The sequence below is a fragment of the Pinus tabuliformis genome, chromosome J, assembly GCF_031772625.1.
Source record: "Pinus tabuliformis cultivar Carrire ecotype Pingquan chromosome J, CPIR1, whole genome shotgun sequence".
In the NCBI taxonomy this organism is placed as follows: Eukaryota; Viridiplantae; Streptophyta; class Pinopsida; order Pinales; family Pinaceae; genus Pinus; species Pinus tabuliformis.
The window spans coordinates 80537168-80564608 of NC_142295.1; the positions used below are offsets into that span (position 1 = coordinate 80537168).

The 27441-nt window shown below is 42.4% G+C and overlaps 2 protein-coding genes across 4 annotated transcripts in view; one reads left to right on the forward strand and one right to left on the reverse strand.

Moving 5' to 3' along the window:
- Positions 1 to 26938, reverse strand: LOC149225606 (uncharacterized). Its single transcript, XM_089376835.1, has 5 exons — positions 26809 to 26938; positions 26333 to 26388; positions 1076 to 1955; positions 820 to 961; positions 1 to 695 (listed from the first exon to the last, which is right to left on the reverse strand). The coding sequence occupies exons 1-5, from the start codon at positions 26936 to 26938 to the stop codon at positions 191 to 193; spliced, it is 1713 nt and encodes a 570-aa protein (XP_089232961.1). The 3' UTR covers positions 1 to 190.
- The window catches only part of LOC149225605 (CBBY-like protein), a 399435-nt gene that overhangs the window by 327323 nt on the left and 44671 nt on the right, over positions 1 to 27441 (forward strand). The gene's annotated exons all lie outside the window — the stretch shown is intronic.

Genomic DNA, 27441 nt, shown 5'->3' on the forward strand with positions numbered 1-27441 from the left:
TGATAAAAAAACTAATATATAAGATGTTCAATATCATTTCTAGCGCTAAAATCACACATAACATTGAATCATGTCCTGAATAGTAAGTCCTGAGTCCCAAGTCCAACTCAGCCTCAAAATATCAACAAAAAATATGATAATGTATCTCATCATGTCATAATGTCATATACAATAAAATGAAAGTCTAATCCTATTGATTTCCTCTGCCCCTCTTGCGAGAATATGGCACAGCTTTCTCTTTCCCTCTAGATGTAGAAGCTGGTGCCTGTGGTGGTGGAAATGGCAGTGGAGTCTGACGTGCTCTAGAAGCTGAAGAACTAGTAGTAGCAGCTACAAGAGGCTGAGGTGGACGGAGACCACGTCCTCTACTGGTGGTAGTGGTAGCCCGGGTAGCCCGGGTAGGCGGTGTCACCTCCTCCTCCTGCTCCTCCAACTCCTCCTCCTCCTGCTCCTGCTCCTGCTCCTCCTCCTCCTCCTCCTCCTCCTCCTCCCCCTCCTCCTCCCCCTCATCCTGCACTAACCAATCCTCAGTGGGATCCATGAGAGGCCTCTCGGTCTCAACCCTCCATTCAGCAGTGGTGTCAATCCCATCCAATGAGATGGCTTCCGTATCAGGTGTCTTCTCTAGTTGTTTCACCCACAATCGAAGATTGTAGTAGACATAGACCATGTCATTAAGTCTATGGGACTCCAACCTGTACAAAGTTCATGAAATAATAAATTAATAATTAATATTATAAAAAAAATATTGTTTAAAACTTTAATGAATTCAAAAATTTATTTGGAAATTTGCAATATTTTAAATGTTTAAGTGTTAACCTATTGCGCTTCTTGTTGTGTATTTTTTCAAATACACTCCAATTGCGCTCACATCCCGAGGAGCTGCATGTTTGGCTGAGGATGCGCACGGCAAGATTTTGCAAAAGGGGTACTCTGCCACCATACATCTTCCACCATGCGTCTACAACAAAATTACAAAGAAAATTTTAAATAAACATAAGAAAAAAATGGAATTTGAAGAAACAATGAAATTTGAAACAAAGTTACAAAGTACATACTACAAACTAAAAAATACCTGGGATTTTAACCGTCCTATCATTGATAGCCATCTCAAAGCCAAATGTGCCACCTGACAACTTATATTGCTCAATTTGTCTAGAGACCTCCATACGTTCTTCTGGAGTTTTCACCATCTTCTGGACACAGGTTAATAATCCTTCCACGACCTCAACATCAAAATTAAACCCACATGCATAAGAAAATGCAGGGTTCAGGAAAAGGCCAGCAGCATGAATGGGACGATGGAGTGTGTTGTTCCATCGCTCATCAATGACCTTCCATAGAAGGAGTTGTCTCTGGAACCCATCATCTCCCTTGTCATCATAGTAGGACCGAATGGCTTCTTTGGCCCTATCCATGGCTTCATACAAATAGCCCATTGCGGGCTTCTCACCATCTACCAACCGAAGAACCTTTACCAAAGGTTCTGTGACAGCGCACACCTCCTGCACTCCCGCCCAGAAGTCTTCTTGGTATGAAACAAGTCTGCAGACGGCCTCTCCTTCTGGTTTGCGGCTCATTGGCGAAGAACGCCACTCCTCTGAAACAAACATTCTCTTCAAATCCCACATAGAATTCAAGAGGGATTGAAGAGATATGAAACTCGTCGCAAACCGTGTAATGGCGGGGCGCACCAACTCTTTGTTGTTGGTGCATTTTCTCATCAAGCTAAGCACAGATGTGTGATTGTAAATAAATTTTGTGATGGTTTTTGATGAGTCAACAGCCTCTTTGACAAAGGGAATTTTCCCTATGTCCTCTAACATCAAATCAATACAATGGGCAGCACAAGGTGTCCAAAATAAAGTAGGATGCCTGTCCATAAGCAATCTACCAGCAGCAACATAATTTGCAGCGTTGTCCGTTATGACTTGGACAACATTTTCTGCACCCACCTCCAAAATAAACACATCCAGCAAATCACATAAATTTTTTGCATCTTTGATTTGATGAGTTGCATCAACAGATTTGATAAACATAGTCCCCAAGGGACAACTAACCAAGAAGTTTATAAGGGTTCTCCCCTTTTGGTCAGTCCAACCATCTGACATAACAGTGCATCCTGTTTGTGCCCATGATGCCCTAAAATCCTCCAATCTTTGGGTGCAGTCACGCTTTTCATCTTGAAGAAGCCGGCCTCTGAAATCATGAAGAGAAGGGAGTTTGTACCCCGGGCCAACACTGGCAACAGCATCAAGAGTAGGTTGGAAAAATGGATTATTCCTTATAATGCTGAAAGGAATATCACTCCAGAGGAGAAATTTTGTCATCAACTTGTCAGCTTTTTCTTTTTCAGTTCTTTTCATCATTGAACCGATAGTTGGTTGTGAACCAGGTGTGGTTCGAGGAACAAAATATGATGATGCAGCAAACGGATTGACTGACGCTGCAGTAGAACCTGTGCCACTTGGCCCACTTCCTTCAACTGACCTTCTTAGTTGCCTTTTGAGTTCTTCTTTGGCGTCTCTAGTGTGCTCTAATTCTCCCAATGCTCTCATGGCTTTTTGGATAATTTCAGCATTTGTCTTTAGACAGGGCCCCACATCACGTCCAGGGATTTGTGCAAGGTGGAACTTCAACCTGTACACCCCCCCGAATATTTCCTTTCCACACAACTTGCAAATCAAGTTTTGTCTATCATTCGGAGTTTTAGGGTCACCATATTCCCAGAAAGGATCCAATTTCCTTGGCATGTTTGTTTTTGAATTTTGAATTTGCAAACCTATGGAAAAATAAGGATTAGGAAATAGGAATTTAGGATTACATAAATGATAATAGTAAATAGTAAATACAAATTACAATTTAGCATTTGCAAAATTACAAGCTAATTATTTCCAAAATCCCAATTTGAATTTCTAAACCCAAAAAACAATGAAAAATAAAAAAAAATAAACAATGTTTAAAGAAAATGAGAAAATAAAAATCAAAAATTGGTTCTCATAGTCATAACAAATAACCCATCCCAAATCAATGAAAAATTTCTAAAAATTCTTTAAAAACAATGAAAAACAAAGTTTTTAGAGAACCAAAACAAAAAAAAATTAATCTACATACCTGGTTTATGGACAAATTCGCGATCTTGGCTTGGATTCCTCCTAAAATCGGCTCCCACAAGCGACGACAACCCTCTCCCTCCCTTCTTCTCCTTCTCCTCCTTCTCCTCCGCGGCGGACTGCTGAATGAATAAACAAAAAATCGATTTTACATATAAAACCCCCGCTGCCCGCGCCTCCCGCGATTTTTTCCTTAAAAATCGCGATTTTTTCGAAAAAATCGCGATTTTTTAAAAAATCGCGATTTTTTCGATAAAAATCGTTAAAAAAAATTTCCGCCGATTTTTTGGATAAAAATCGCGATTTGAATCGGCATTTTGAAAAAATCGCGATTTTCCGATTTTATCGCGATTAAATCGCGATGTGTGCAACACTGGTACCACATATTGCCGAAAAGGACACGGGAAATGCGATGTGGGAGGAATGACGAAATTGTATCAGCATACTTCTATGCAGAGGAAGTTGCTACTAGAAAATTAGTTGCGGTCATACCAAATGCATAAGGGAGAACAGATAGACACCTTCCTATGTCGATTGAAAGAGATCTGGAATCAGCTGACTTCCATAGGGGCCACATTGGATGAGGAGATGTTGGTGAGGACCGCATTGAATGCAGTCTCAAAGGATTGGGAGGTATTTGTCCAGAGCATACTGGGCAAGTCGACCCTTCTAGATTGGGAGGAACTGTGGGCAGCTCTTTGTCAAGAAGAGATCAGAAGGCTAACCAAGGCGGGAAGCAGCAGAAAGGGGGTTAGAATCAAGAAGGAGGAAGAGGAGGATGCTGCGCTAGCATCTGAGCGAAAGCAGGAGAAACGGAAGAAAGACCTCTACAAGGTCAAATGCTTCCACTGTGGGGAACTGGGTCACTATGCAAGCCAATGTCCAAGGAAGAAGAGCAAGGGAGAGGCTTCTGAGACCAAGGCTGTGCCAGCAAGGGCGGAGAAAGAAGTGGAGACAGATGATGACTGTGCCATGAGTGCTCATGCGCCACTTGAGAGGAAGTGGGGAGACATTGAGCTGTAGTCAGATGGACTACAGGGGATGAGGGGCAGGATCCTCGAGGTGCCCAACCTCTTGGATTATAACTTGCTACGAGAGCCCCAAAGAGGAGTAGTAGGACTTGCGAATGTTGGTAGAGACAGATGGGGATGGAGCGACAGAGGGAGCTACAGTGCAGGGCCATGGGTAGCAGTACATGATGCAACAATGCAGAGGATATTGGGCAGCATGCCTAGCATCAGCACAGGGACCAATGCCGGATGATCAGGGTGATGCTCAGTGAGGAGTATTACTAGAGCACAGTCCTCGCTAAGAGCGAGTGTTGATTTGGGGTAGCATCAGACGTGCTCTAGCCACGAAAATTGGTGGAGAGGCTAAAGCACATGAGATCTCCAATATCGAGAAATGGTTTGAGTAGAATCTAACCAGTTTGGGAGATATTAAAATAATTAATATTTTTTAATGAAGTATCGAAGTCTAAACTTGGGAAAATAAAATATTAATGTGAATTAATATAAAACCAAGTTAGAATGGTCCAAAAGTCATGGATAAAGCCAGATTTAATCTTAGTCATTGATTAGGGACTTAATCTCAGCCGTTGAATTGTCAACAAGAAAAGTATAAGAGGAGCCTTGAGGGTCACTTGGAGAACACACCGTGTTGATCAAGAATTCGATTTTCTGCGGCAGGGCTTGCTGAGGAAATTGAAGGACTGATCAGAGTTGCAGCTGTGGGGCAGTGAATGCAGTAGCAGAGAGGCAGAGATGGTACCGGGAGCATCAGCGTAGAAGCTGGGAGAGGGTTGACGTAGAGCGAGCGAGAGGCCATTCAGAAGAAGCCTGGAGCTGCACAGATTCTGAGGAGGGCTAGCGTGGGAGACGCAAAGGCTCCAGAGGCTGACGTAGGGCCCAGAGAGGCTAACAGAGACCCTAGAGGTTGACGCTGGGAGATTTCGTGGGGCAAATTGGGGCTGATATCTGTCTTCGACTGAGAGGTACTTCTACCGATGGCATTCTCTGTTGGGTGATCCGTTTCTGGCACCTTAACTGTATTCTGAAACTGCTTAATAATAAAACCCTCAGATAGCTGCACTGGTTTTCCCGCATTGGGCTTTTCCAGGGACATTATTCCAAAAATAATGGTGTCACTTGTGTGCTTGTTTATCTTTCAGTTGATGATCTATATGTGTTGAGACTACACTTGTATTTATTTTCAGTATTTACATGGTAAATAACTTGTTAATTAACAGAACAAGTAGGAAGAAATAAATCAGAAAGTACAGGAAGGATTTCTAATAGTTAGACTTAGAAATTCCAACAGTTGTTAGAGTAGGATCAATTTGTTTTGTTGTGCATAGCAAGATAGAACATAGTAGAATCAAGTAGGAATTTGAAAGGTCATGAGGAAGCCAAGAGTCACAGGTAGACCAAAAGTCACCCTCTTTCCTATAAATATACCTTCATGACACATTGTAAAGGACTTTTAGCTTTGGACTTCTTGTCGCCTGAATTGTATAGGCATCGTGACAACCACTTAGGGCGAGGGTTATTCTCCCAAAGAAGGTTTGGATAACCACCTAGAACAAAAAAGTCCAGATACGCATTAGGATCCAATCATGGGATAAGCTAGCTAGGGATGTTGATAGGGTTCTTGCCTCCTACAAACATTTGTTGAGTGGGTTGGAGTCTGTGATTGAAGTTCATGGGGTTCCTTCCATTGGAGTAGTTGGAGAAGTAAGGAAGCAGGAGGAAATCCTACAGGAGATTCAAGCATTTCTTGACCCTTTTAGGCAGGCTTCCAGCACAGGAGACTTACAGGTCACGAAGGAAAACATTACATAGTATGTGGTGGAGCCAGTGAGGATGTATACAAAGTTGGTAACTCTATCCAATCAAATCAAGGTCAAGAGAAGCACTCTCATTCCAGATGCCCTTGAATGCCTCCACAAACATGATGAAGAGCAGCTGAAGGTGGCCGCAATAGTTGTTGAGTACAAGCTTTGGCGCACCTACCTCGTGGAGCAGTTGCATATAGATGTCCTAGAATTGTCTATTACTAAGTTGTTAGAGTAGGATCAATTTGTTTTGTTGTGAATAGCAAGGTAGGATAGAGTAGAATCAAGTAGGAATTTGAAAGGTCATGAGGAAGTCCAAGAGTCACGGGTAGACCAAAAGTCACCCTCTTTTCTATAAATATACCCTCATGACACATTGTAAAGGACTTTTAGGTTTGGACTTGTCGTCGCCCGAATTGTATAGGCACGACGATAACCACTCAAGGTGGGGGCTGTCACTTTGATCCTCACCCACTCTGTTTTAGCTCTCTCCCAATAGCAAGCTATGGGGGTTAGTCCCTATGCAAATGAGGTGAAGGAAAACAAGTTGGGAACCAACTTGTTTGGGAGACACAGATGAATGGCCTAGCTACTTGGTTAAATTTAGCAAGATTAATGGTTAGATTAGATTTTAAGTAGGAGACGAGTGCCTTATGGAGTCACAATTCTTGCTCAATGTAAATTAATTCCAAGTAACTGGATCAACACCTGCTACTTAATATGATAAACTATCCTATATGGGATGCAAGTCCTAAGAACTAGGTGTGATGCAAGAATGTTGGTAAATTTTAGATTAAATGCCTAATCTAGATTTGACCTCTCCCTTAACTGTTTTGAGAAACAGTCTTCGGAGTAGGTTGTGGGATGTAGAAGAAAGTGTAACTAGGTTCGGTCTTCATGACATTGTAATTATGATTTTTGTAAACAAGAAAATGAATTTATTATTATTCCTTGTTGCATGGGTTTCATGAGCAAGAGGTTTATTAATTAGTAGCTCCCATTGAGAGCCTTAGGATGTCAAAGAGCCAATGGCATGCTCTTCTTGAGCCTATGTGTAATGTATACAAGTCTATAGAAAGGTCTAGAAGCCCTCCAAAGACAAGCACAATCCTCTTGAAGAAGGCAGCAAGCAAAACAATGTATAACACATTCATGTCATCCTGCAAATGAAAAATGTGGTCATGTCGGCTGAATAAAACGACACAACAGTTCACATGTTCATGTTGGCTTGAATACATGGACAGACAACTATAAATATGCGGCTAAAGTCACCACAAAGACAGAATTTCGAACATACCTCTGTAACTTCTGATGGAACAATAAGGACAAAAAAACTTGAACAAGTCTCTGTTATCTCGGATGGGTGCAGGAAGAATCTCGGACAAGGTACAATGGTACAGGATAAAGGCAACAGTTCAATATTTCATATGGAGGACGATACCTGTGGTTTTCGAATGAGTATCTCAGATGAAATATCGGCCTTCTTGAAGTCTTGAAGACCTCTATCTCAGGATATCTAATGCAGTCATAATCGTGGCTCAAGTATGATGTGAAGGATCCAAGTGATCTCATATAGTAGCACCCTCTCATAGTCTTGGTATAATAAGAAGGATCTCGGTACAACATACATCCTAGGCACAATCATGTCCTATGCATAAGTTGCATTCATATCAGTCATGATCATAATAAAGATAAGGTCAAGATCTCGATGAAGGTTGCAATAGTAATGAAGATCTCAATGAAGGAGTAGTCATGGTGTAGTAGTGAGCTCGGTGAAGGAGCAGTCATGGTACAACAATGATGATGATCTCAGCAGTGACAAAGAAGAGGATTGGTGCCTTCGTCTTGGAGTGGCATAATAGGTCAAGGGTCAAGGTCTTGGTATTCATCAATTGGAATCTCTATAAGAAGAATTTTGTGCGGGTTTTCCTTTCCAAGAGGGAGAGGCTTTGGCCTTGGCAGAATGCCAACATATTTTGTTTTTGTCTCTTTATTTTGGTAGCTATTTGATGAACTAAAGAAGACACACTCTAAAAATAATAAGTGAAGATTGAAATAAGAAGAAAAATAGAAAACACCTCACAAATAGTTATCATGCCTAGAAGAATCACATTAACTATAACTGCCCTAGATTCTTCAACATGGTATCAGAGCTAAGGTGCTAAAGTCAAAGGAAGGGCAGCTAAAAGAGACATTCAAGGATCAGTATACAAAGTCACATTTTCAGATTACAGTCTCCCACAGCTTGATGGCCTATACTTGAATTCTTCCCACATTCTCAGCCTCAGAAAACTAAGACAAAAGATGCAAATGATTGCAGGCAGAAGACTTGTTTAGGAGAGCTCATACAGCAGTTCTGTTCGGATATACACAACCATTCGACATTTATTTCACAAGTCCCATTCTACCTATAGTCTCGGTGCCACAATGTGAGGATTTCAACCTCGAATTGAATCCTTTCTATAAAAGGAACAACCTCGACATTCTCAAAGCTTGATGATACATATTCGAGGGCATATATAGAAGTTTGTATGGACAATACTCAATATAAAATGAAGAAGACCTATGATACAACAATATTAACTAATGGGTCTCTATACATCATGGCAAGCAACCTCAATACTCTAAGGTTCTACACGATGTTGCATACTACAAGGTTCCATAGTTCACTTATGTGATAGCAATACAGTGCCATCCCAAGTATATCAACAGTTTGTCAGATGTATAAGTCAAGGTAACTCGAAGGAAAAGAAGGCAATCTTCCTATCAGTACAACAAGGATCTCATCCTAAGGAAGCATCAATGCATCTGCTTCAACCACTTCCAACAAGATCAAGGTGAAGATTTCATCTTCACATCTCTAGTAAGTACTTTCATTAATCAATTTGGTTAAATGACTTCATGGTTGCAAGGGCATCTATAGGTTGGACGGGTCATCAAGATTCCTTGCATGAAGAAGGAAGATAGGCATAGTCCTCTGTGTAGCTGAAGTCATTGAACATATCAAAAGGTTTCATTTGAATTCATGGAAATGGATACTTATGAAAGATCCCCTCATATGACAATATTGGAGACATCAAAGGAAAACTCACTCTCTGAAGGTGCAATGAAGAAGGTCACATGAAATCTGATCTACATGAAAGTAAAGTGTATCAAAGTATGTAGGATATCTTCATAAGGTCCCATCTACAAGATCTAGGAAGGAAGATAACCACCATTGATTTATAATCAAGGTAACAAATATCCATGAGATAACTCATTCGACAACTTATGGTCTCTATGCTAAATAGAGAAAGACAAGTTGATGGCAAAAGTATTAAAGGTTAAAGGACTAAAACATGTGCAGAAAGGAAAGGGAAGTTTGGTCCTCAAACAAGACAGAATAGTATAGCCAAAATTATGGAAAGATTATGGAAGCTCATATCACCGGATAGATGGAGGAAGCTGAAGAAAAGGGCCAAGGAAAGAGGGAGTAACAGATCTCTACTATGATTGGGATAGTATCCCTCACAAAAGGGTCCTATCATAAGATTTTGTTATAAGATATGACAATGATAATAAGATGCATCTTGGCATCATGGAAGCATTAGAAACAAGAGCTCGTGACATCACCATGGGAATCATGAAGGACAAAATCCATGGCAGACAAACATGTAGGATATAGCTCTTGAGAATCTCAGTGGACATTGCAGGAAAGGAAGAAGTCATCCAGGACAAGGCTCATCATACATCAAGTCAAAAAGGAAACATTTGCCAGATGGGGATATACAAAGATCCTCAAGATTCTCTGATAGAATCCTCATTGAAGGGTTCACTAATCTAGAGGAGAAGCAAGTGTTTCATCAAGAACTCCAACTTGTGGAATTCATAGATGATGTTATGAGAGAAGAAGCAGATCAAGGGGTTGAAGACACTTCAATCAAGGAAGCTGTTGAAGGAAGCCTAGATGACCTAAAGGTAAAATAAGGTATGTATGCTTGTGTTTAATATTATAATGTCATGTCATATGGTTGCAGGTAACATGGATCATTACTTCTATCTTAAGAAGTGTGATCAAGAGGAAAAAGGATCTCCTCCTCTGAAAGGATGCAGGAAGGCATAAGACATACTAGATAAAATCAACATAATATAACTACAATTAAGAAACCCTTATTGAAAGAACATGGGAATGGAATGTGTGGAGAAGGAAGAGATCATGAGATAAGCAACTCTGATGAAGGCAATCAACATCCAAAAGACCAAAAAGACTTGATTAGGTAATCTCCTAGAAAGATATGAAGACTTTGATGGAAACGATGAAGACCCTTGACACTGGATATCCTTTGGAGATGTGTCAACATGAATGCAAGATGTTGATAACTACAAGATATCATGATGAAGAGCCATCTCGTAAGGTATGATTTGATTTAATATGTTTTGATTTCTTGAATAATATCTGGATAAGTTCATGCAGGGCTACTCAAACAGGAGTTGTAAATACAAGTACAACTAGCATTCAAATGGTGGATAGAAGAAGCATGATGAGAAAGAAGTAGTCATATGATGAAGGTTCCAGATATGAAGAAGGCCACTTTCCATGAAGGAATGACATGACAAACTAAGGAGGAAAGTGATCGATGGTTGTCGCCCTACAAGAAAGAAGCTCAACTAAATTTCATGACATCAGGGGTAGAAGTGTGAAAATTTCTAAACTGAAATTTTACTACTGCAACTGATTTATTTCACCTACTTATTATTCACAATAAGTTATTTACGAAATCCCTTCAGTAAATATTAAAATAAATTCTACTACAGTTATCACACAATTACCCAGAGAAAAAATACATGCACAAGAACCAATCACATCAACATAGTTATTTTTGGACAATTGTCCCCGGAAAAACCCAATGTGGGAAAACCGGTGCAGCGGATGAGGGCTTTATTAATCTTAAACAACAATTGCTTTTACAAGGAATTATTTTACAGAGAAACTGAAAGAAAACACCTGAGACTTTCCCTTTGAAACCTTCTGACACTTTGGAGACCTTGCTCCCACTTTTGCGTCACTTTGCGTGGCCCAGCGTGGTTCTAAGTGGCTCTGCATCCCTCTTCGTCAGCGAGTGTAGGCTTTGCGTCTCTCCTCTGGACCGTGTCTCTCTCGGCACTGTCTCCCACTGTCCCTGCGCCACCTCCTCCTCTGTCACTACCTGCTGCTAATGCCCTCTTCCTCCACCCTGCAACTCTCCCTCTAAAGTCGATCTCCTCTACTTGAGAATCGATTTTCCTTGAGATACTGAGTATCCGCTAGTGTGTCTCCAAATGATCCTCAAGTCTTATCTTATACTTTTCCTGTTGACGAATCAACTATTGAGATTAAGTCCCTAATCAACAGCTAAGATTAAAACAACTTTGATCCTCGTCTCTTAGAAGCTTCTCACTCTTATCTTTATTAATACCCATTAATATTTTTATTTTCCTTAGTTTAGACTTAAGAACCCATTAAAAATATTAATTATTTTAATAACTCCTCATCCAGGTGGAATTTCTCAAAACAATTTCTAGTTCTTGGAGATCTCATGTGCCTTAGCCTCTCCTCCAAATTTCAAGGCTAGAACCCATCCTATGCTACCAAAAATCAACACTCCCTCTTAGCAAGGAATGTGCGCTAGCAATATTTCACTATAGAAACATCACACCGATCTTCTGCATTGGTACTTGTGCTGATGCTTGGCCTGCTACCTCACATCCCCTACACTGCTGTTTCTTCTATTCCTGCCCATAACACTGCCACTGCCACGTCACACCTATACTGCAGCTCCCTCTCAACATGTTGCTCATAACACTGCAACTACTAACTGCTACACTGTAACTCTTGACACTTATCCATTTTTGCTACTGAAATGGATTCTTTACCATCCCTATCTTCTCCCTAAAATAAACAAACTTTGTTCTTCCTAGAGCCTTGGTGAGGATGTCTACCACCTGTTCTCCTGTAGGAGTGCATCTCAACTGTACTGCCCCTTGTTGGACAGTCTCTGAAAAAGTGACACCTGATATCAATGTGCTTCGACTGATCATGAAATATTGGATTCTCAATGCAACTTTGATTATCGCACATGATCTTGGTCGCTTCCATCCTTCTCCTTAATAGATTCACAAGCAAATTCCTAAGCCATATGGCTTCGCACGAAGTTGTGCTAACTGCCATATTCTACTTCCGCTGAGCTCAGAGCCACGGATTTATGTTTCCTACTGCACCAGGAGGTCATTCCTGATCTAATGTTGAAACAGTGCCCAGTTGTACTTTTCCAATCTACTGAACTTCCAGCCCAATCTAAGTTAGTGAACCCCCTCAGCTTGATGTCATTGGCTCTAGTGTACAATACTCCATGCTCGATTGTTCCTTGTATATACCTGAGAACATGTTTGGCTACTGCCCAGTGCGTCCTCTTAGGTTCCACCATGAACTGACTAGGGTTGTTGACAACATAACAAATGTCTGGCCTCGTATTGACCAGATACATTAGGGACCCTATAAGTTGTCTGTACAAGTGGGATCAACGTCGTTATCTTCTAATGCATCATTCTTCTTCCAGTTGTTGATCATTGGAGTAGCCATAGGTCTATAGTCCTGCATCCTGAATCTCTTCAATATTTCTGTAGCATATCTCCCTTGTCCAAGGAAGATCTCACCCTTCTTCTGCCAAATGTCCAACCCCAGGAAATAATGCGTCTGTCCCAAATCCTTCATGTCGAATTTTGTGGCTAGGTTCTTCTTGCAGTCTTTGATGAGCCCGGATGATCCTGTCAGGAAGAGATCATCCACATATAACACTAGGATTAGAGGCTCATTCTCTACAACCAGATTGTAGAGATTAGGGTCTGAGTCACTCTTGACGAACCCCATCTTCTACAAGTAGCCATCAATTCGACCATACCATGCCCTAAGTGCCTGTTTAAGCCCATGCAAGGCTTTTTTTAATCTGCATACATGAGATTTCTTCTCATGTGTCTCAAAACCTTCTGGTTGTTCAATGTATACTTCCTCTTCCTCGTTCAAGAATGTCGTCTTGACATCCATCTGATGAATCTCCCACCCCATCTGTGTTGCAAGAGATATCACAGTTCTAATAGAAGTATGCCTGGCTACTGGGGCGAAGATTTCTTCGTAGTCTATCCCTTCCTTTTGAGTATACCCCTTAGCCAAAAACTTGGCTTTGTATTTCTCCACACTGTCATCTGCAACACATTTGACCTTGTAGATCCATCTTGAACCTACCACTGATCTGTCCTGAGGCCTAGGTACCACTTCCCAGACATCATTGACCATTATAGAGTTGTATTCCTCCACCATAGCATCCACCCATACTTGATGTTGAACGGCCTCCTGAAAACTAGAAGGTTCCCCAACCTAAGCTACTAAGGCTTGGTATCTGTCTGGTTGTCTTCGCTCCCTTTTACTATTCCTGGGTGCACCAATGAAGTCTTTTGCATCCCGTAGAATCTGTCAGAGTTCCCGGCTCGTTCTTCCACTAGTAGTAGGCACATCTATCAACTCTTCCTCTTCCTGAGATTCCTCTTGTTCTGAAGCTTTTTCTTCAGGAGAATTTCTGGTATTGGTTTCCACTGGTTGAAGTGGTTTGACCAACGGCTCGTCTTTCGACTGCTCCTCGAAGGGCACTTCTCGGGATTTCTTGAAAGCTCTATCCTCCATGAACTTTACATCCCGCCGAACTACTACCTTCCTACTCCCTGGAAGATAGACTCTATATGCCTTAGCATTCTCGCTATATCCCACAAGATATCTTTTCTCAACAATTTGATCTAATTTCTTTCTCTTCTCTTCGGGTATATGGAAATACACTAAACTCCCAAATATTGTTAAATGACTAGCTTTAGGTGTCTTCCCAGTGAAGACCTTCTCCGGAGTGATTTTGCCCAATGCCCTGTGAGGAGTCATGTTCTGGACATAAACTGTCGTGTTGCATGCTTTTGCCCACAGGAATTTAGGCATATCCTGATCATACAACATTGCCCTAGTTGCTTCCACAATAATCCTATTTTTCCTTTCTGCTACTCCATTCTACTCGAGATTGTAGGGAGTTGTCCACTCTCTTTTGATGTCTTCCTTAGCGCAAAAATTGGTGAAGTATTTGTCAACGTACTCTCCACCATTGTTTGAGCGCAACACTTTTATCCTCTTTCCCGTCAAATTCTCCACTAGAGCCTTGAACTCTTTGAATTGACCGAAAACCTCATCCTTGGTTTTAAAAAAGTAGATCCAAGTCTTCTTGGAATGGTTATCGATGAAGGTGACAAAGTATTCAGCACCACTAAGAGATTTTGTGGAGATTGGTTTGCAAATGTTTGAGTGTATCAATCCTAGCACACTTTTAGCCCTATTGTTACTTCTGGAAAACGTTGCTTTGGCATACTTGCCTAGAGCGCACCCTCTGCATACATCATCTCGTTCAGTACTTAGTTCTGGAACTCTGGATACTATTTTCCTGAGAATTCTCAGAGCCCCATGGTGTAAGTGTCCCATCCTCCTGTGCCATAGTTCATTCAAATCTTTGTCTCCATTATTGCCTATCAGTGCCATTGGTGATTCTAGCTGCAACCTATACAACATGTTACTTCTAATTCCAATCTGGGCCTTCTTTTTCCAACTCGGGTGTTTGACATATACTTTCTCCTTAATGAAGAAAACGTCATAGCCCTTGTTTTGAAGTTGAGATACGGAAAGTAAGTTCATCCTCAATCCTAGCACATGCATCACATTGGTTGCTCGAAGCCACTCTCATGCTTTGGTTTGAAAAACTATAGTACCTCTTCCTACTAGAGTACACTTTGCCTTATTTCCCATGGTAATCTGAAAATTCATTCTTTCTTCCTGATAATCTGAAAAACATTCTTGGATTCCTGTCATATGCCAAGAAGCTCCACTGTCTATATACCAAACCTCTGAGGAGGCAGAGCTTGCTAAGCAAGCAACTTCTTCTTCCAATCTAGAAGCTAACATAGAATAATCGTAATTTATGTCCCTTGTGCATTCTTCTGGAAATCTGCGCGAGTCCCCTTGAGTGGATGCCTCTACATCATGCTCTTGACCCATAATCGATTTTCCTCTCCTATTTTCGGATCTCTGCTCCGATACCATGTGAAAATTTCTAAACTAAAATTCTACTATTGCAGCAACTAATTTATTTCACCTACTTATTATTCACAATAAGTTATTTACGAAATCCCTTCAGTAAATATTAAAATAAATTCTACTGCAGTTATCACACAATTACCCAAAGAAAAAATACATGCACAAGAACCAATCACATCAACACAATTATTTTTGGACAATTGTCCCCGGAAAAACCCAATGTGGGAAAACCGGTGCAGCAGATGAGGGCTTTATTAATCTTCAACAGCAATTGCTTTTACAAGGAATGATTTTACAGAGAAACTAAAAGAAAACACTTGAGACTTTCCCTTTGAAACCTTTTGACACTTCGGAGACCCTGCTCCCACTCCTGCATCACCCCTGTGTCACTCTGCATGGCCCAGCGTGGCTTTGCATCCCTCTGCATCAACCTACGTAGGCTCTATGTCTCTCCTATGGACTGCGTCTCTCTCTGCGTTGTCTCCCACTCTTCCTGCACCACCTCCTCCTCTGTCACTCCTTGCTGCTAATACCCTCCTCTTCCTCCACCCTGCAACTCTCCCTCTGAAATCGATCTCCTCTACTTGAGAATCAATTTTCCTTGAGATACTGAGTATCTGCTGGTGTGTCTCCAAATGATCCTCAAGTCTTCTCTTATATTTTTCCTATTAACGAATCAACGATCGAGATTAAGTCCTTAATCAACAGCTAAGATTAAAACAGACTCGATCCTCGTCTCTTAGAAGCTTCTCACCCTTATCTTTATTAATACCCATTAATATTTTTATTTTCTTAAGTTTAGACTTAGGAACCCATTAAAAATATTAATTATTTTAATAACTCCTCATCTTAGTGGAATTTCTCAAAACAATTTCGGGGTCTTGGAGATCTCATGTGCCTTAGTCTCTCCTCCAAATTTCAAGGCTAGAGCCCATCTGATGCTACCAAAAATCAACAAGAAGTTGATCAAGCAACTAAAGGACCCACGAAGAAGAAGTTGTTGATGTAGAGAAGAGTCCCTAGCTAAGAGGGAGCTCTGACAAGTTCCTGATTAAAAGGGAGCTTGGGCAAGTTCCTGATTAGAGGGAGCTTGGGCATATCTTCCCCAGTTGAGAGGGAGAGATAGACACAACATTCTTGTCTTCACTTTGGAAGAAAGAATGGAGGATTGGGTAATCATCTGGTATCCGATGCTCTTTGAGGATGTGTAGGGCATCCAAGACAAGAGTAGGCAAGAGGACCGATATTCTTTGAGGCTTGGGAACCCAAGATAAGAATAGTCCTAGAAAGTCATACTCAGTGAACACCCAGGTCAGTATGAACCTTGAGAGACAATGATGAAGGTGTCTATAATCATTGGTCTCGCCAACATTGTGCTCTAATCTAATGAGAGATAGAGTTGTTAATCAAGGCCTTGTTGTGAAAACAATGTTCGTTAGTATGATGCTATACAGATGGGTTATCAATCTAATTCATCTTATGAGAAATTCTTCAGATTGAGAATGACCAAGTACCATCATGAATACCTCCCTAGTTAAGAGGGAGTGTTGAAGAAAGTGTAACTAGGTTCGGTCTTCATGACATTGTAATTATGATTTTTGTAAACAAGAAAATGAATTTATTATTATTCCTTGCTGCATGGGTTTCATGAGCAAGAGGTTTATTTATTAGTAGCTCCCATTGAGAGCCTTAGGATGTCAAAGAGTCAATGTCATGCTCTTCTTGAGCCTATGTGTAATGTATACAAGTCTATAGAAAGGTCTAGAAGCCCTCCAAAGACAAGCACAATCCTCTTGAAGAAGGCAACGAGCAAAACAATGTAAAACACAGTCATGTCGGCTTACAAATGAAAAGGATAGTCATATCAGCGCAATAAAAGGACACAAAGGTTCACACGTTCATGTCGGCTTGAATACATGGATAGACAACTATAAATATGTGGATAAAGTCACCATAGAGACAAAGAATTTCGGACATACCTCTACAACTTTGGATGGCACAGTGAGGACAAAAAAACTTAGACAAGTCTCTGTTATCTTGGATGGGTGCAAGAAGAATCTCAAACAAGGTACAATGGTACAGGATAAAGGCAACAGTTCAGTATTTCGTATGGAGGAGGATACCTATGGTTTTCGGATGAGTATCTCAAATGAAATCTCGGCCTTCCTGAAGTCTTGAAGACCTCTGTCTCAGCAGATCTAACGCAGTCATAGTCTTGGCTCAAGTATGATGTGAAGGATCCAGGTGATCTCATATAGTAACACCCTCTCATAGTCTCGGTATAATAAGAAGGATCTCAGTACAGCATACATCCTAGACACAATCATGTCCTCAGCATAAGTTGCATTCATATCAGTCATGATCATAATAAAGATAAGGTCAAGATCTCGATGAAGGTTGCAGTAGTAATGAAGATCTGTAATATTCCTAACCCAAAATATTCCTCAAACCCCAGCAAAACTCCAACCAAATATGTGCAGATGATATAATAACCCAGAAATGACAAAATAACAGTGATACAGCGTATAATAATGTAAACAAGAAATATAAGCAGATACTCAAGAAATGCAGCGAGAAATGCTAAGCCATTTTATTATACTGAGCAATAAAATGAGTACAAGAGGTGATCAGACAGATGGCACCTCGACTTGCACAAAGCAAGTGAAGAAATACTCTCAGAATAAAAAGAATAGCCTCTCTGTGTGGATGTTGCTGCTGCTGCTAGAAAACAAATGATGATTTGGGGCTGCTCCCCTCCTTGGAAAATGCTGAAACTCTGGAATCGGGCTCTACTCCAAAAACCCAGAAAAACCCAGAAAGCTTTCCTGGAATAGCCGACCCCCGAAAATCGCCCCCTTGGGGATCTGCGCAGTCCCTCAATGCTCTGCGCTGCTACTGAAGAAACCCCTCCAGAACCCTGCCTGAAACTCTACCAAAATCCTCCAAGATGCAAGGGCTGATCCCCTGCTCAATCACCCAACATAAATCCTCCTGCAAAAACCCCAATCCAACACTGCTGCCAGAAAGAACTGCGTCCCTCTCCCAGTGTTGCGCAGGCCTCCAAAACGCTGCTGAAACTGCTACTGGAATGCTGATAAAACTACTGCTGAAATGCCAAAGGAAATACCTTGCCCGAGCAGGCACTCGAAGTCCCTCGGGGCTAAGGGTGAGATCTCCAAACGGAGACACTCAATGCACTAAACAGTGCTGCAGACTAGCTAAGCAGCGAGCATGCTTAGAAGTCGAAACGACTAGTTCAAAATGCACATAACTGAATGATCCAAAATGAGGGGGCTCCTCTCTATTTTATAGCCTCTGCCTCTCACAATCCCTAGGCTCACCTCCTCCTACGTGATTCCCCTCTTGCCATGTGTTCTTCCCTCCTGCGCAGTCCCTCCATGTGTTTGTGTGGGCCCCATTTCTGCGTCCCCCTTTGGCCCCCTTGGCTCCTCCTTAAGTCACAATGTTGTGCTACTAGGAAGTGACTTTTTATTCTTAAAGTGAGTTATGTCCCCCGTCCTCACTTTTTTATTTATAAATAACTATTGAAGGCAAAAATTGGGCAAAATTGAATATTCCAATTCGCTGGGGCTAATTAGCAATATTACAGTCTCCCTCGGCAAAATGTTGCTTGTCCTCAAGCAACTGAAGTGATGGGTGCTGTAAGATCTTCTCATTCTCCCAAGTGGCATCCTCATCCAGCAAATTCTTCCACCTCACCAAGAATTCCTGGACTATCCTGCTCTGCAGCTGCCTCTCCCTGGAATCAATGATAGCCTCTGGCTGCAATACCAAATACCCCTCATCATCCATAGGTGGTAGCTCATCTGTCACTATTGCCTGCTGCCCCAATGCCTTTTCCAGGCATGATACATGAAAAATGTTATGAAGCTTGCTGCCTTGAGGCAACTGCAACTCATATGCAACCTGTCCAATCCTGCGTATCACCCTGTATGGCCCATAAAAGCGGGCCTTGAGCTTTTCAGCCCCCTACTGCTTTAGTGACGACTGTCGGTATGGCTGTAATCGTAGGTAGACCATGTCCCCCACCTCGAACTACCTCTACCCAACCCCTGTCGACATACAGCTTCTGCTGGTTCTGCGCTGTAGCCATGTTATCCTTGAGAGCTCGGAGGATATCCTGACTCTCTTGGATCCAAATCTTGGCTCTAGGAGCCCTGCTGTCACCAAACATAACGTCAACAAAAGATAAAGGATGATACCCATATAAGGCATATAATGGTGACATTCCAATGGATATGTGATGTGAAGTGTTGTAGCAATACTCCCCCAGATGCAGCCACTTCAGCCATGCTGCACACTGACATAGTTACGCAAGTAGCCCTCTAGCCACTTGTTAACTATCTCTGTCTGCCCATCCGTCTGTGGGTGATAACTGGTACTCGGAGTCAACTCCGTCCCCACCAACCGGAAAAGCTCCTGCCAAAACCCACCCATGAAACAGTTGTCCCTATCACTGACGATGGTCTTAGGAAGACCATGTAGCTTGAAGATCTCCCTAAAGAACAACTCGCCACCTGTGTTGCTGTGTAGTGTGCGGATATGGCAAAGAAATGTGCGTACTTTGTCAGTCGGTCAACAATGACAAAGATACAATCCTTGCCCTGTACTGTGGGCAATCCTGTGATGAAGTCCATCGAAATGCTCTCCCATTTCCCCTCTAGAATGGGTAGCGGCTGCAATAAACCCACGGGATGGCTCATCTCTCCCTTGTTCTGCTGGCAAACATCGCACTCCCTGATATGCTGGAGTACGTCCTCCTTGAGGCCCTTCCAGGAGAACCTCTCTCTAATGGCCCTGTAGGTTTTGGTAAACCCCTGATGGCCTGCCAATGGTGAATCATGTGATGCCTGGAGTATCTTCTTCTTGAGCTGAGACCCCTCAGTCAAGAAGATCCGATCCCTGTAATAGATGATCTCATCGATCACCCTGAACCTGTCATCTGCCACCTGCCCGTCTAGAATCTCACATGCAAACCTGTCCTTGGAGTACTCTACTAAGAGTCGAGCCCTCCAATCTGTATCCAAGCTCATAAGAGACAACATGGCTAGTCTACGTGAAAGGGCATCTGCTACCACGTTGTTCTTACCCTTGACATACTCAATGTCAAAGTCATATGCTTGGATCTTACTGATCCACTTCTGCTGCCTCTCCTGCAACTGCTTCTGCTCCAAAAAGAACTTCAGGCTATTGTGATCAGTCCTCACCCTGAACCTGTTCCCCACCAAATACTGTCGATACTTAGCCAATGCATGCATGATGGCCAGCATCTCCTTTTCATATATAGAATACAACCTCTCGTGCAGAAGGAGCTTCCGGCTCTCAAAGGTTATAGGGTGACCCCCCTGCATCAATACTGCGCCGATCCCCTCTCCCGACGCATCACACTCCAAAACAAATGGCTGCATAAAATCTGGCAATGCAAGCACTGGGCAGCTGCTCATAACCTCCTTGAGCCTGTCAAAGGCTCGCTGCGCTATATCCGACCAACTGAATGCCCCCTTCCTCGTCAAATCTGTCAGGGGTGCAACAAGCTATGAGGAACCTTTGACGAACTTCTGGTAGTAAGTACAAATGCCAATGAATCCTCGAAGTTCCGTCGCGTTTCTCGGCTCCAGCCAATCTCTGATGGCCCTAATCTTCTCCTCGTGGACCCTCACTCCATCCACTCCAATGATGTGTCCCAAGTATAACATCTTCGTCAACCCAAACTCACATTTGGAGAGTTTGGCATAGAACTGCTGCTCCTCCAAGATGCGTAATACTGTCTCAATATGCTGGAGATGCTCCTCCCACATCCTGCTGTAAATGAGTATATCATCAAAGAACACCAGCACAAACTTCCTCAAGTAACTATGGAAGATGTGATTCATGTAAGACTGGAATGTAGCTGGGGCGTTGGTTAGCCCGAAGGGCATCACCAAAAACTCAAAGTGCCCATAGTGACATCTGAAGGTGGTCTTGGGAATGTCCTGCTCCCTCACGCGAATCTGATGGTACCCTGATCTCAAATCAATCTTTGAGAAGAACCGTGCTCCTCTCAACTCATCGATCCTGGGTATGGGGTACCTGTTCTTCAGTGTCCTCTTGTTCAGGGCCCTGTAGTCATTGCACATCCTCAATGTACCGTCCTTCTTCTTCACCAACACCACAAAAGAAGCAAAAGGACTCATGCTCGAGCAGATGTGCCCAAGAGCCAGCAACTCCTAAATGGCCCGCTCTATCTCGTCCCGATAGGCCTTGGGATGCCTATAGGGGGTAGTAATCACTGCCTGTATGCCCTGCTGAAGCTCAATAGTGTGCTCAAACCCCCGGTCCAGTGGTTGACCCGGTGGAATCTCCCCAAATACTATGGCATACCGGTCAAGGATGGACTGTATCTCCAGGTGCACTGTACTGTTTGCCCTGTAGTCCCTGTCTCCGATGCACGCAGCTCTACTGCCCACTCTATGTCTCCCTTCTGGAAGACTGCCTCCATCCAATGAGCCGAAACAGTTTGAGGCGGATACGTATGCTGTCCCCGTATTTTCTCATGCCTCCCTGTCTTTTCATCATCCCACTCCATCTCTAGCGTCTTCCAATCCGTCATGACCTTCCCTAGAGTGATGAGCCATTGAACACCCAGTATCATGTTGGTGTCCGGAATATCGACCATGAAAAAGTGGTCAATCAATGTGTAGGTGCCCATCGTCACTGAAAGCTCTGGAACATATCGAGCACACGTCATGGTCTGATCTCCTAGGACCAAGACTGAAAACCCATCGAAGCTCTCTGTCTGTATGCCTCTCCGCTCAACCATCTGTGCATCGATGAAGTTGTGGGTCACCCCACTGTCAACCAAAACTGACACTCGCTGGCCACATACTGTCCCTCATACACGTAGCGTCAGATACTTGGGAACTCCTCGCAATGCGGCAAGGGCCCCTCCGGTGGGTGCAAAAAATGCACCACCTGCAGCTGGCAGTGGAGGTGGCAAAGGTCCCTATCCCTCATGGCTATCTCCTGCCTCCACACCATCTTCATCATCCTCTTCTCCACTGCTCTCGGAGAAAACCTCAATGAAATGTGCCTTGCCAGCAGCACATCTATGTCCTGGTGCCCATGGCTCCTAACATGTGAAGCACAACCGCTTCTTCTTCACCTCTCTCTTGACATCATCGTCAATTTGCACTCGTCCTGGATTCCCCTTTGGAGGTGGAATCCTCACATCCTTCCCCTTAGACTGGAAAGTCTATCTCTCAAGGTAAGGTGTCCGGGTCTTGGGTAAGACATCCTGTAGGTCCCAGGTCCTGCTGATAGCATCCTGATGGGTGGTCGGTCTAGCGAATCTGACTAGACCCCGAAGTGGCTCTACTAAACCCTCAACATACATATAGATCCTCCGTGCCGTGGATAGATCTGGCACCATCACTAAGACCCTCAAGAAATCTGCAATGTAGGTCTCTGGGCTCCCTGTCTGTTTGAGCCTTGTCAACTCAATAAAATGTTGCTCTGGATCCCTCTGATCAAATCGCTCCATCAATCTCTTGGTGAACTCAGCATATGTCGTCACCATGGAGTGTCCTAGTGTAACCATCCCATGAAACCACCAATCCTGGGCCTCACCATCCAAATGCAACGTCGCCACCTTCATGGCCTCTGTCTCCGACATCTGGTTAAGCTGGAAATAAATGTCCAACTTCTCCACCCAAGACCTTGCCGAACTGTTTGATGAGCCATCAAACGTAGGCAAGTGGAATCTACTCGCTGCACGGTGGGTGTCACCATCATGATAATGTCGGTACCCTCTGTGATGGTCGTGGGGTCTACTATCCCGCTGGAGCTGAACAAAATCACGGAATGAGAGGGCTTCCCTGAACTCCTGCCCATAGGCCTGGTACTCTACAAAATAATCACCCATGTGTCCAGGCTCTGCCTCCTGTTGGGCTACGGCCCTCGTGTCTGCTCCTAAGAAAGTGGGCATGGTAGAGCGTGTAGGGGCATGTGAGGCCACCTGTTACGCAGTATCACGCTACTCTGGCAAATGGTGGGATGCACCCGATCCCTCACCAACCTGGAAAACCTGTGGGCTCTCATGTTGTTTGGCCTCTACTGTCATGAATCTCTGCCCCATCACCTCAATCTGCCTCAACAGATCCTGCACTGATTTGAGGAGCATATCCGCAAATCTCTTCTCGTCATCATCTGCCATTGGAGCCTCCTGCTCTGCGTCCACCACCGGCTCCCTCTATTCTGCATCCACCACAGGCTCCTGTTCTGCGTCCACCACCAGAACACAGTCTCCCTCTCTGTAGGTATTTTCCAACCTACGCCCAGCATCTCTGTATCTCTGTAATAGATATAGGGTTTCTCCCCCGGTGTCATAGATTGCTAGCTCCACAGGCTAAGCCAGATCTATGCTCTAATACCACTGTAATATTCCTAACCCAAAATATTCCTCAAACCCCAGCAAAACTCCAACCAAATATGTGCAGATGATATAATAACCCAGAAATGACAAAATAACAATGGTACAACATATAATAATGTAAACAAGAAATATAAGCAGATACTCAAGAAATGCAGCGAGAAATGCTAAGCCATTTTATTATACTAAGCAATAAAATGAGTACAAGATGTGATCAGACATATGGCATTTCGACTTGCACAAGGCAAGTGAAGAAATACTCTCAGAATAACAAGAATAACCTCTCTGCATGGATGCTGCTGTTGTGCTGCTGCTGCTGCTGTTAAAAAACAAATGATGATTTGGGGCTGCTCCCGTCCTCGGAAAATTCTGAAACTTTGGAATCGGGCTCTACTCCAAAAACCCAGAAAAACCCAGAAAGCTTTCCTGGAATAGCCAACCCCCGAAAATCGCCCCCTTGGGGATCTGCGTAGTCTCTCAATGCTCTGCGCTGCTACTGAAGGAACCCCTCCAGAACCCTGCCTGAAACTCTACCAAAATCCTCCAAGATGCAAGGGCTGATACCTTGCTCAATCACCCAACATAAATCCTCCTACAAAAACCGCAATCCAACACTACTGCCAGAAAGAATTACATCCCTCTCCCAGTGTTGCGCAGGCCTCCAAAACGCTACTGGAACTGCTACTGGAATGCTGATAAAACAATTGTTGGAATGCCAAAGGAAATACCTTGCCCGAGCAGGCACTCGAAGTCCCCCGAGGCTAAGGGTGAGATCTTCGAATGGAGACACTCAATGCACTAAACTGTGTCGCAGACTAGCTAAACAGCCAGCGTGCTCAGAAGTCGAAACGACTAGCTCAAAATCCACATAACTAAATGATCCAAAATGAGGGGGTTCCTCTCTATTTTATAGCCTCTGCTTCTCACAATCCCTAGGCTTACCTCCTCCTGTGTGATTCCCCTCTTGCCATGTGTTCTTCCCTCCTGCGTAGTCCCTCCATGTGTATGTGTGGACCCTGTTGACCACTACCGGTCAACTACCCATGCAGTACACCCCTTTTTCTTCTGCAAAAAAGGGGCAACACCTGATCGACGTGTCCGTGCCATCCTACAGTCATCAACAGCTTGATCATTTTTTATTGTAAACTCAGTCTGTATGTATGAATTGTAAATAATCTTAGCAGATATGAGTCATGTATGTAAATTGCCTAGGTGGACCTAACTTTCTAGTGGTAATCTACGTCCCGGAAGGTTTTTCGTCTCACCGATCCATGGATCGGCAGAGTTTTCCTTCAAACCTGACCCCAAAGCCGGGATGGATTTTGTCATTAGAACTTTAGGAGAATCCTAGTGTGTTGATCTGCTAGATTATCGTTGTGTCGCAGAGCTGGGTGATTTGTGAAGGTCTGTATTAAGTGGGTTTGTCCCCTTGAGATGTAAATTGTAAAAAGTCATCATGAAATGTGTCTTGAGGGTTGAAAATGTCTTAAAATCCCCTCATGAGTCCTAAGTCCTAGGTCCTAGGTGATGTTTCCGAAGGCTTAGTTCGATGATCCATTTTAAAATGAATTAAAAAAAAAAAAAAAATGAATAAAATTAATAAAATAATTAAAAATTAAAAAAAAAAAAAAATTAAAAATAAAGCAAAAACCCTAACTAATAAAATAATAATATTTTAAGTGAATGCATGCAAAATATTATTTTTTAATAAATAGACGGATGAGATCAAGAGATGTCTTGATCTTCATCAACGGTCGAGATCATTTCTACATGGATCACTCGAACTAGCCGTTGGGATCATTTCCTTGAAATAGGGTGCTAGGGGTCATTTCAGATCATTCGATCTGTGAGCCTAAGACTGAAGAAGCTCTCTTGTAAATCTGTTTCTGGTTAATAAAAGAAGACTTTGGGGTCCATATCTTGCTGGTGTTACTCTCTTGAAATGCTGTGAGATTGTTTAAATTTTCTGCATATGTTATTTTCAGCCATTAATAATAGCTTTTTGTAGAGTATTGTGAGTACAGGTATCTTGCTCACTTGCTAGGGTTTGGGTGTTGTTAGGGTTTCTGAAGTAATGGCAGGTATCTCCATTACTTCCTGAGATCTAACAGCATTTTTGCCCTCTTTATTGACAGTTGTTTTGAGCTGTGCAGAAAACATCATTGAAGGAAATTTTGTGGGCGTTCGGGGAAGTTCTCCGCTGAACCAGCCAACTCCCGCAAGCATTTTTTGCTGAGCCCAGTTGGATTTGATCCTGGGTTTATCATTCGGTTTATTTTTCTAATTTGCATGAGAGATTTTCTGAAGTTCTTCACAGTGAAAATCTGAATGCTTTATTTCTTTAAAATATTCCCGTGCTCATTGCTGAATCTGGCTGTTAAGGGGCCAAAAATTTGTATATTAATTAGCTGTTCTAAGGTTTCAAATTTATTTTTGGCAGTTTTCATTAGGGTTTCTTCTGAAGATTTGATTAGGGTTTTCAGTTTTCGTTTAAGGCGCATATTATTTTTTCAGGTTACAGGCATCAGAGGAGAAAAATATTTTTTGACATACGCTGTCCAGTTTTTCTGAGCTACCATTTCACACATCAATACATCAACTGTGCTTGGATTGCTTGAGCCAGATTACGGATTCTGCCTTCTCAGTTGCCTGCGTGGATCTGGTCAAGTGATTCATCATAAATAACGCAGTCAGTGTGATCAGGTCACCAAAGTATATCAACGCGCATTGGATTTTCCTCATTGACATTTGCGTGGCCAGGTCATGGTTTTTCTGAGTTACGATTCTTCAAGCGCCGGATTTGACTTGGCACAAAATCGACTTACATTTCTCTGCCGTCTGCTATCAACACGCTTTTGCTGGTGATTGAGCTTGCTCAAACCTAAAGATCAGTGGAAATCAGATTAAAATCATTCAACGCTTTTGAAATATTCTGCCAAGACCCTGAATGCGTCTTCGACTGCGTTTCAAGAAATTTCCACGCGGAGTGCTCATGAGTTTTTCGGCTCAGAGAATCAAATAAATTTCAAGCCGCCGGCAGGATCAAAAGGGAGTATCAAGATCTGATTAAATCAATCCCTTTCGGCATCCTTCATATAATTTCAAACTGCGTCTCCGGGCTCAGGCTTTTGACATCGGACCCATCCACAAATCGTTCTCCTGATCACCGTCGTGAGGGTCTGCGTGCGGGTTACCAGGATCTACTGCTCCTCTGCCAAAGGACGTTCACACCACCGGCTCAGTTGAGTTAGGAAAATCGAAGTTTCCTTGCAGAGAAATCGAATGAGTTTCAGGCCATTACGCTCAGGTAAATTTGAAACAAATTTCTTTTGGGTGCCTGCGTATTTGTATCGGATTTTTGACTGTTTCATTGCCGCCGTCTTTCGATTTTTTGGGTTGCCGCGTCTCATATTTTCAATCTCCTGAGCCATATCGCGTTTATGCAGTGGACTGTTCAAATATATGGTCGCTTTTTGGAGTTCTGTATTTTTACATAGGGCTGCGGGTTAGCGTAGTTTTGTTTCTGAGTTTTTTGGATAGGCGTAGTTTCGTTGATAGCGTAGATTTTTTGATTTTTTGTAATTCGATTTTAAATTATTTCTTTTTTAATTTAGTTTGGGGTTTGTTTTATTGTATTTTAAATTATATAAAATCAAAAAAGGATAGCGTATAGTTTGTAATTAGATTTTCTTTAGTTTATTTTAGGGTTTATTTTATTTAGATTTTAATGTAGTTTTAATTTTTATTTTTTTTTATATAAAAAATAAAAATCAAAAAGAAGTTTTATTTATAATTTTTTTTTTTTTTTTAGTATGATTTTGTTTTGTTTAGATTTTGATTTGTTAGATTTTTTAATTTTAATTTAATTTTTAGTTTAAGTTTAGATTTAGAAATTTCAATTTAAAAAAAGAAGGGACCAGACATAGTTCTAATT

Bases quoted from the DNA above. Each gene is read 5' to 3' on its own strand.
- LOC149225606 (XM_089376835.1), bottom strand. From the start codon at position 26,938: ATGGCTCAGGAGATTGAAAATATGAGACGCGGCAACCCAAAAAATCGA. The intron at 26,389-26,808 runs GTAATGGCCTGA...ACTGATCTTTAG, and splicing joins TGTTTCAAATTTACCTGAGC to GTTTGAGCAAGCTCAATCAC. The intron at 962-1,075 runs GTATTTTTTAGT...ATTTTGTTGTAG, and splicing joins TAGGACGGTTAAAATCCCAG to ACGCATGGTGGAAGATGTAT.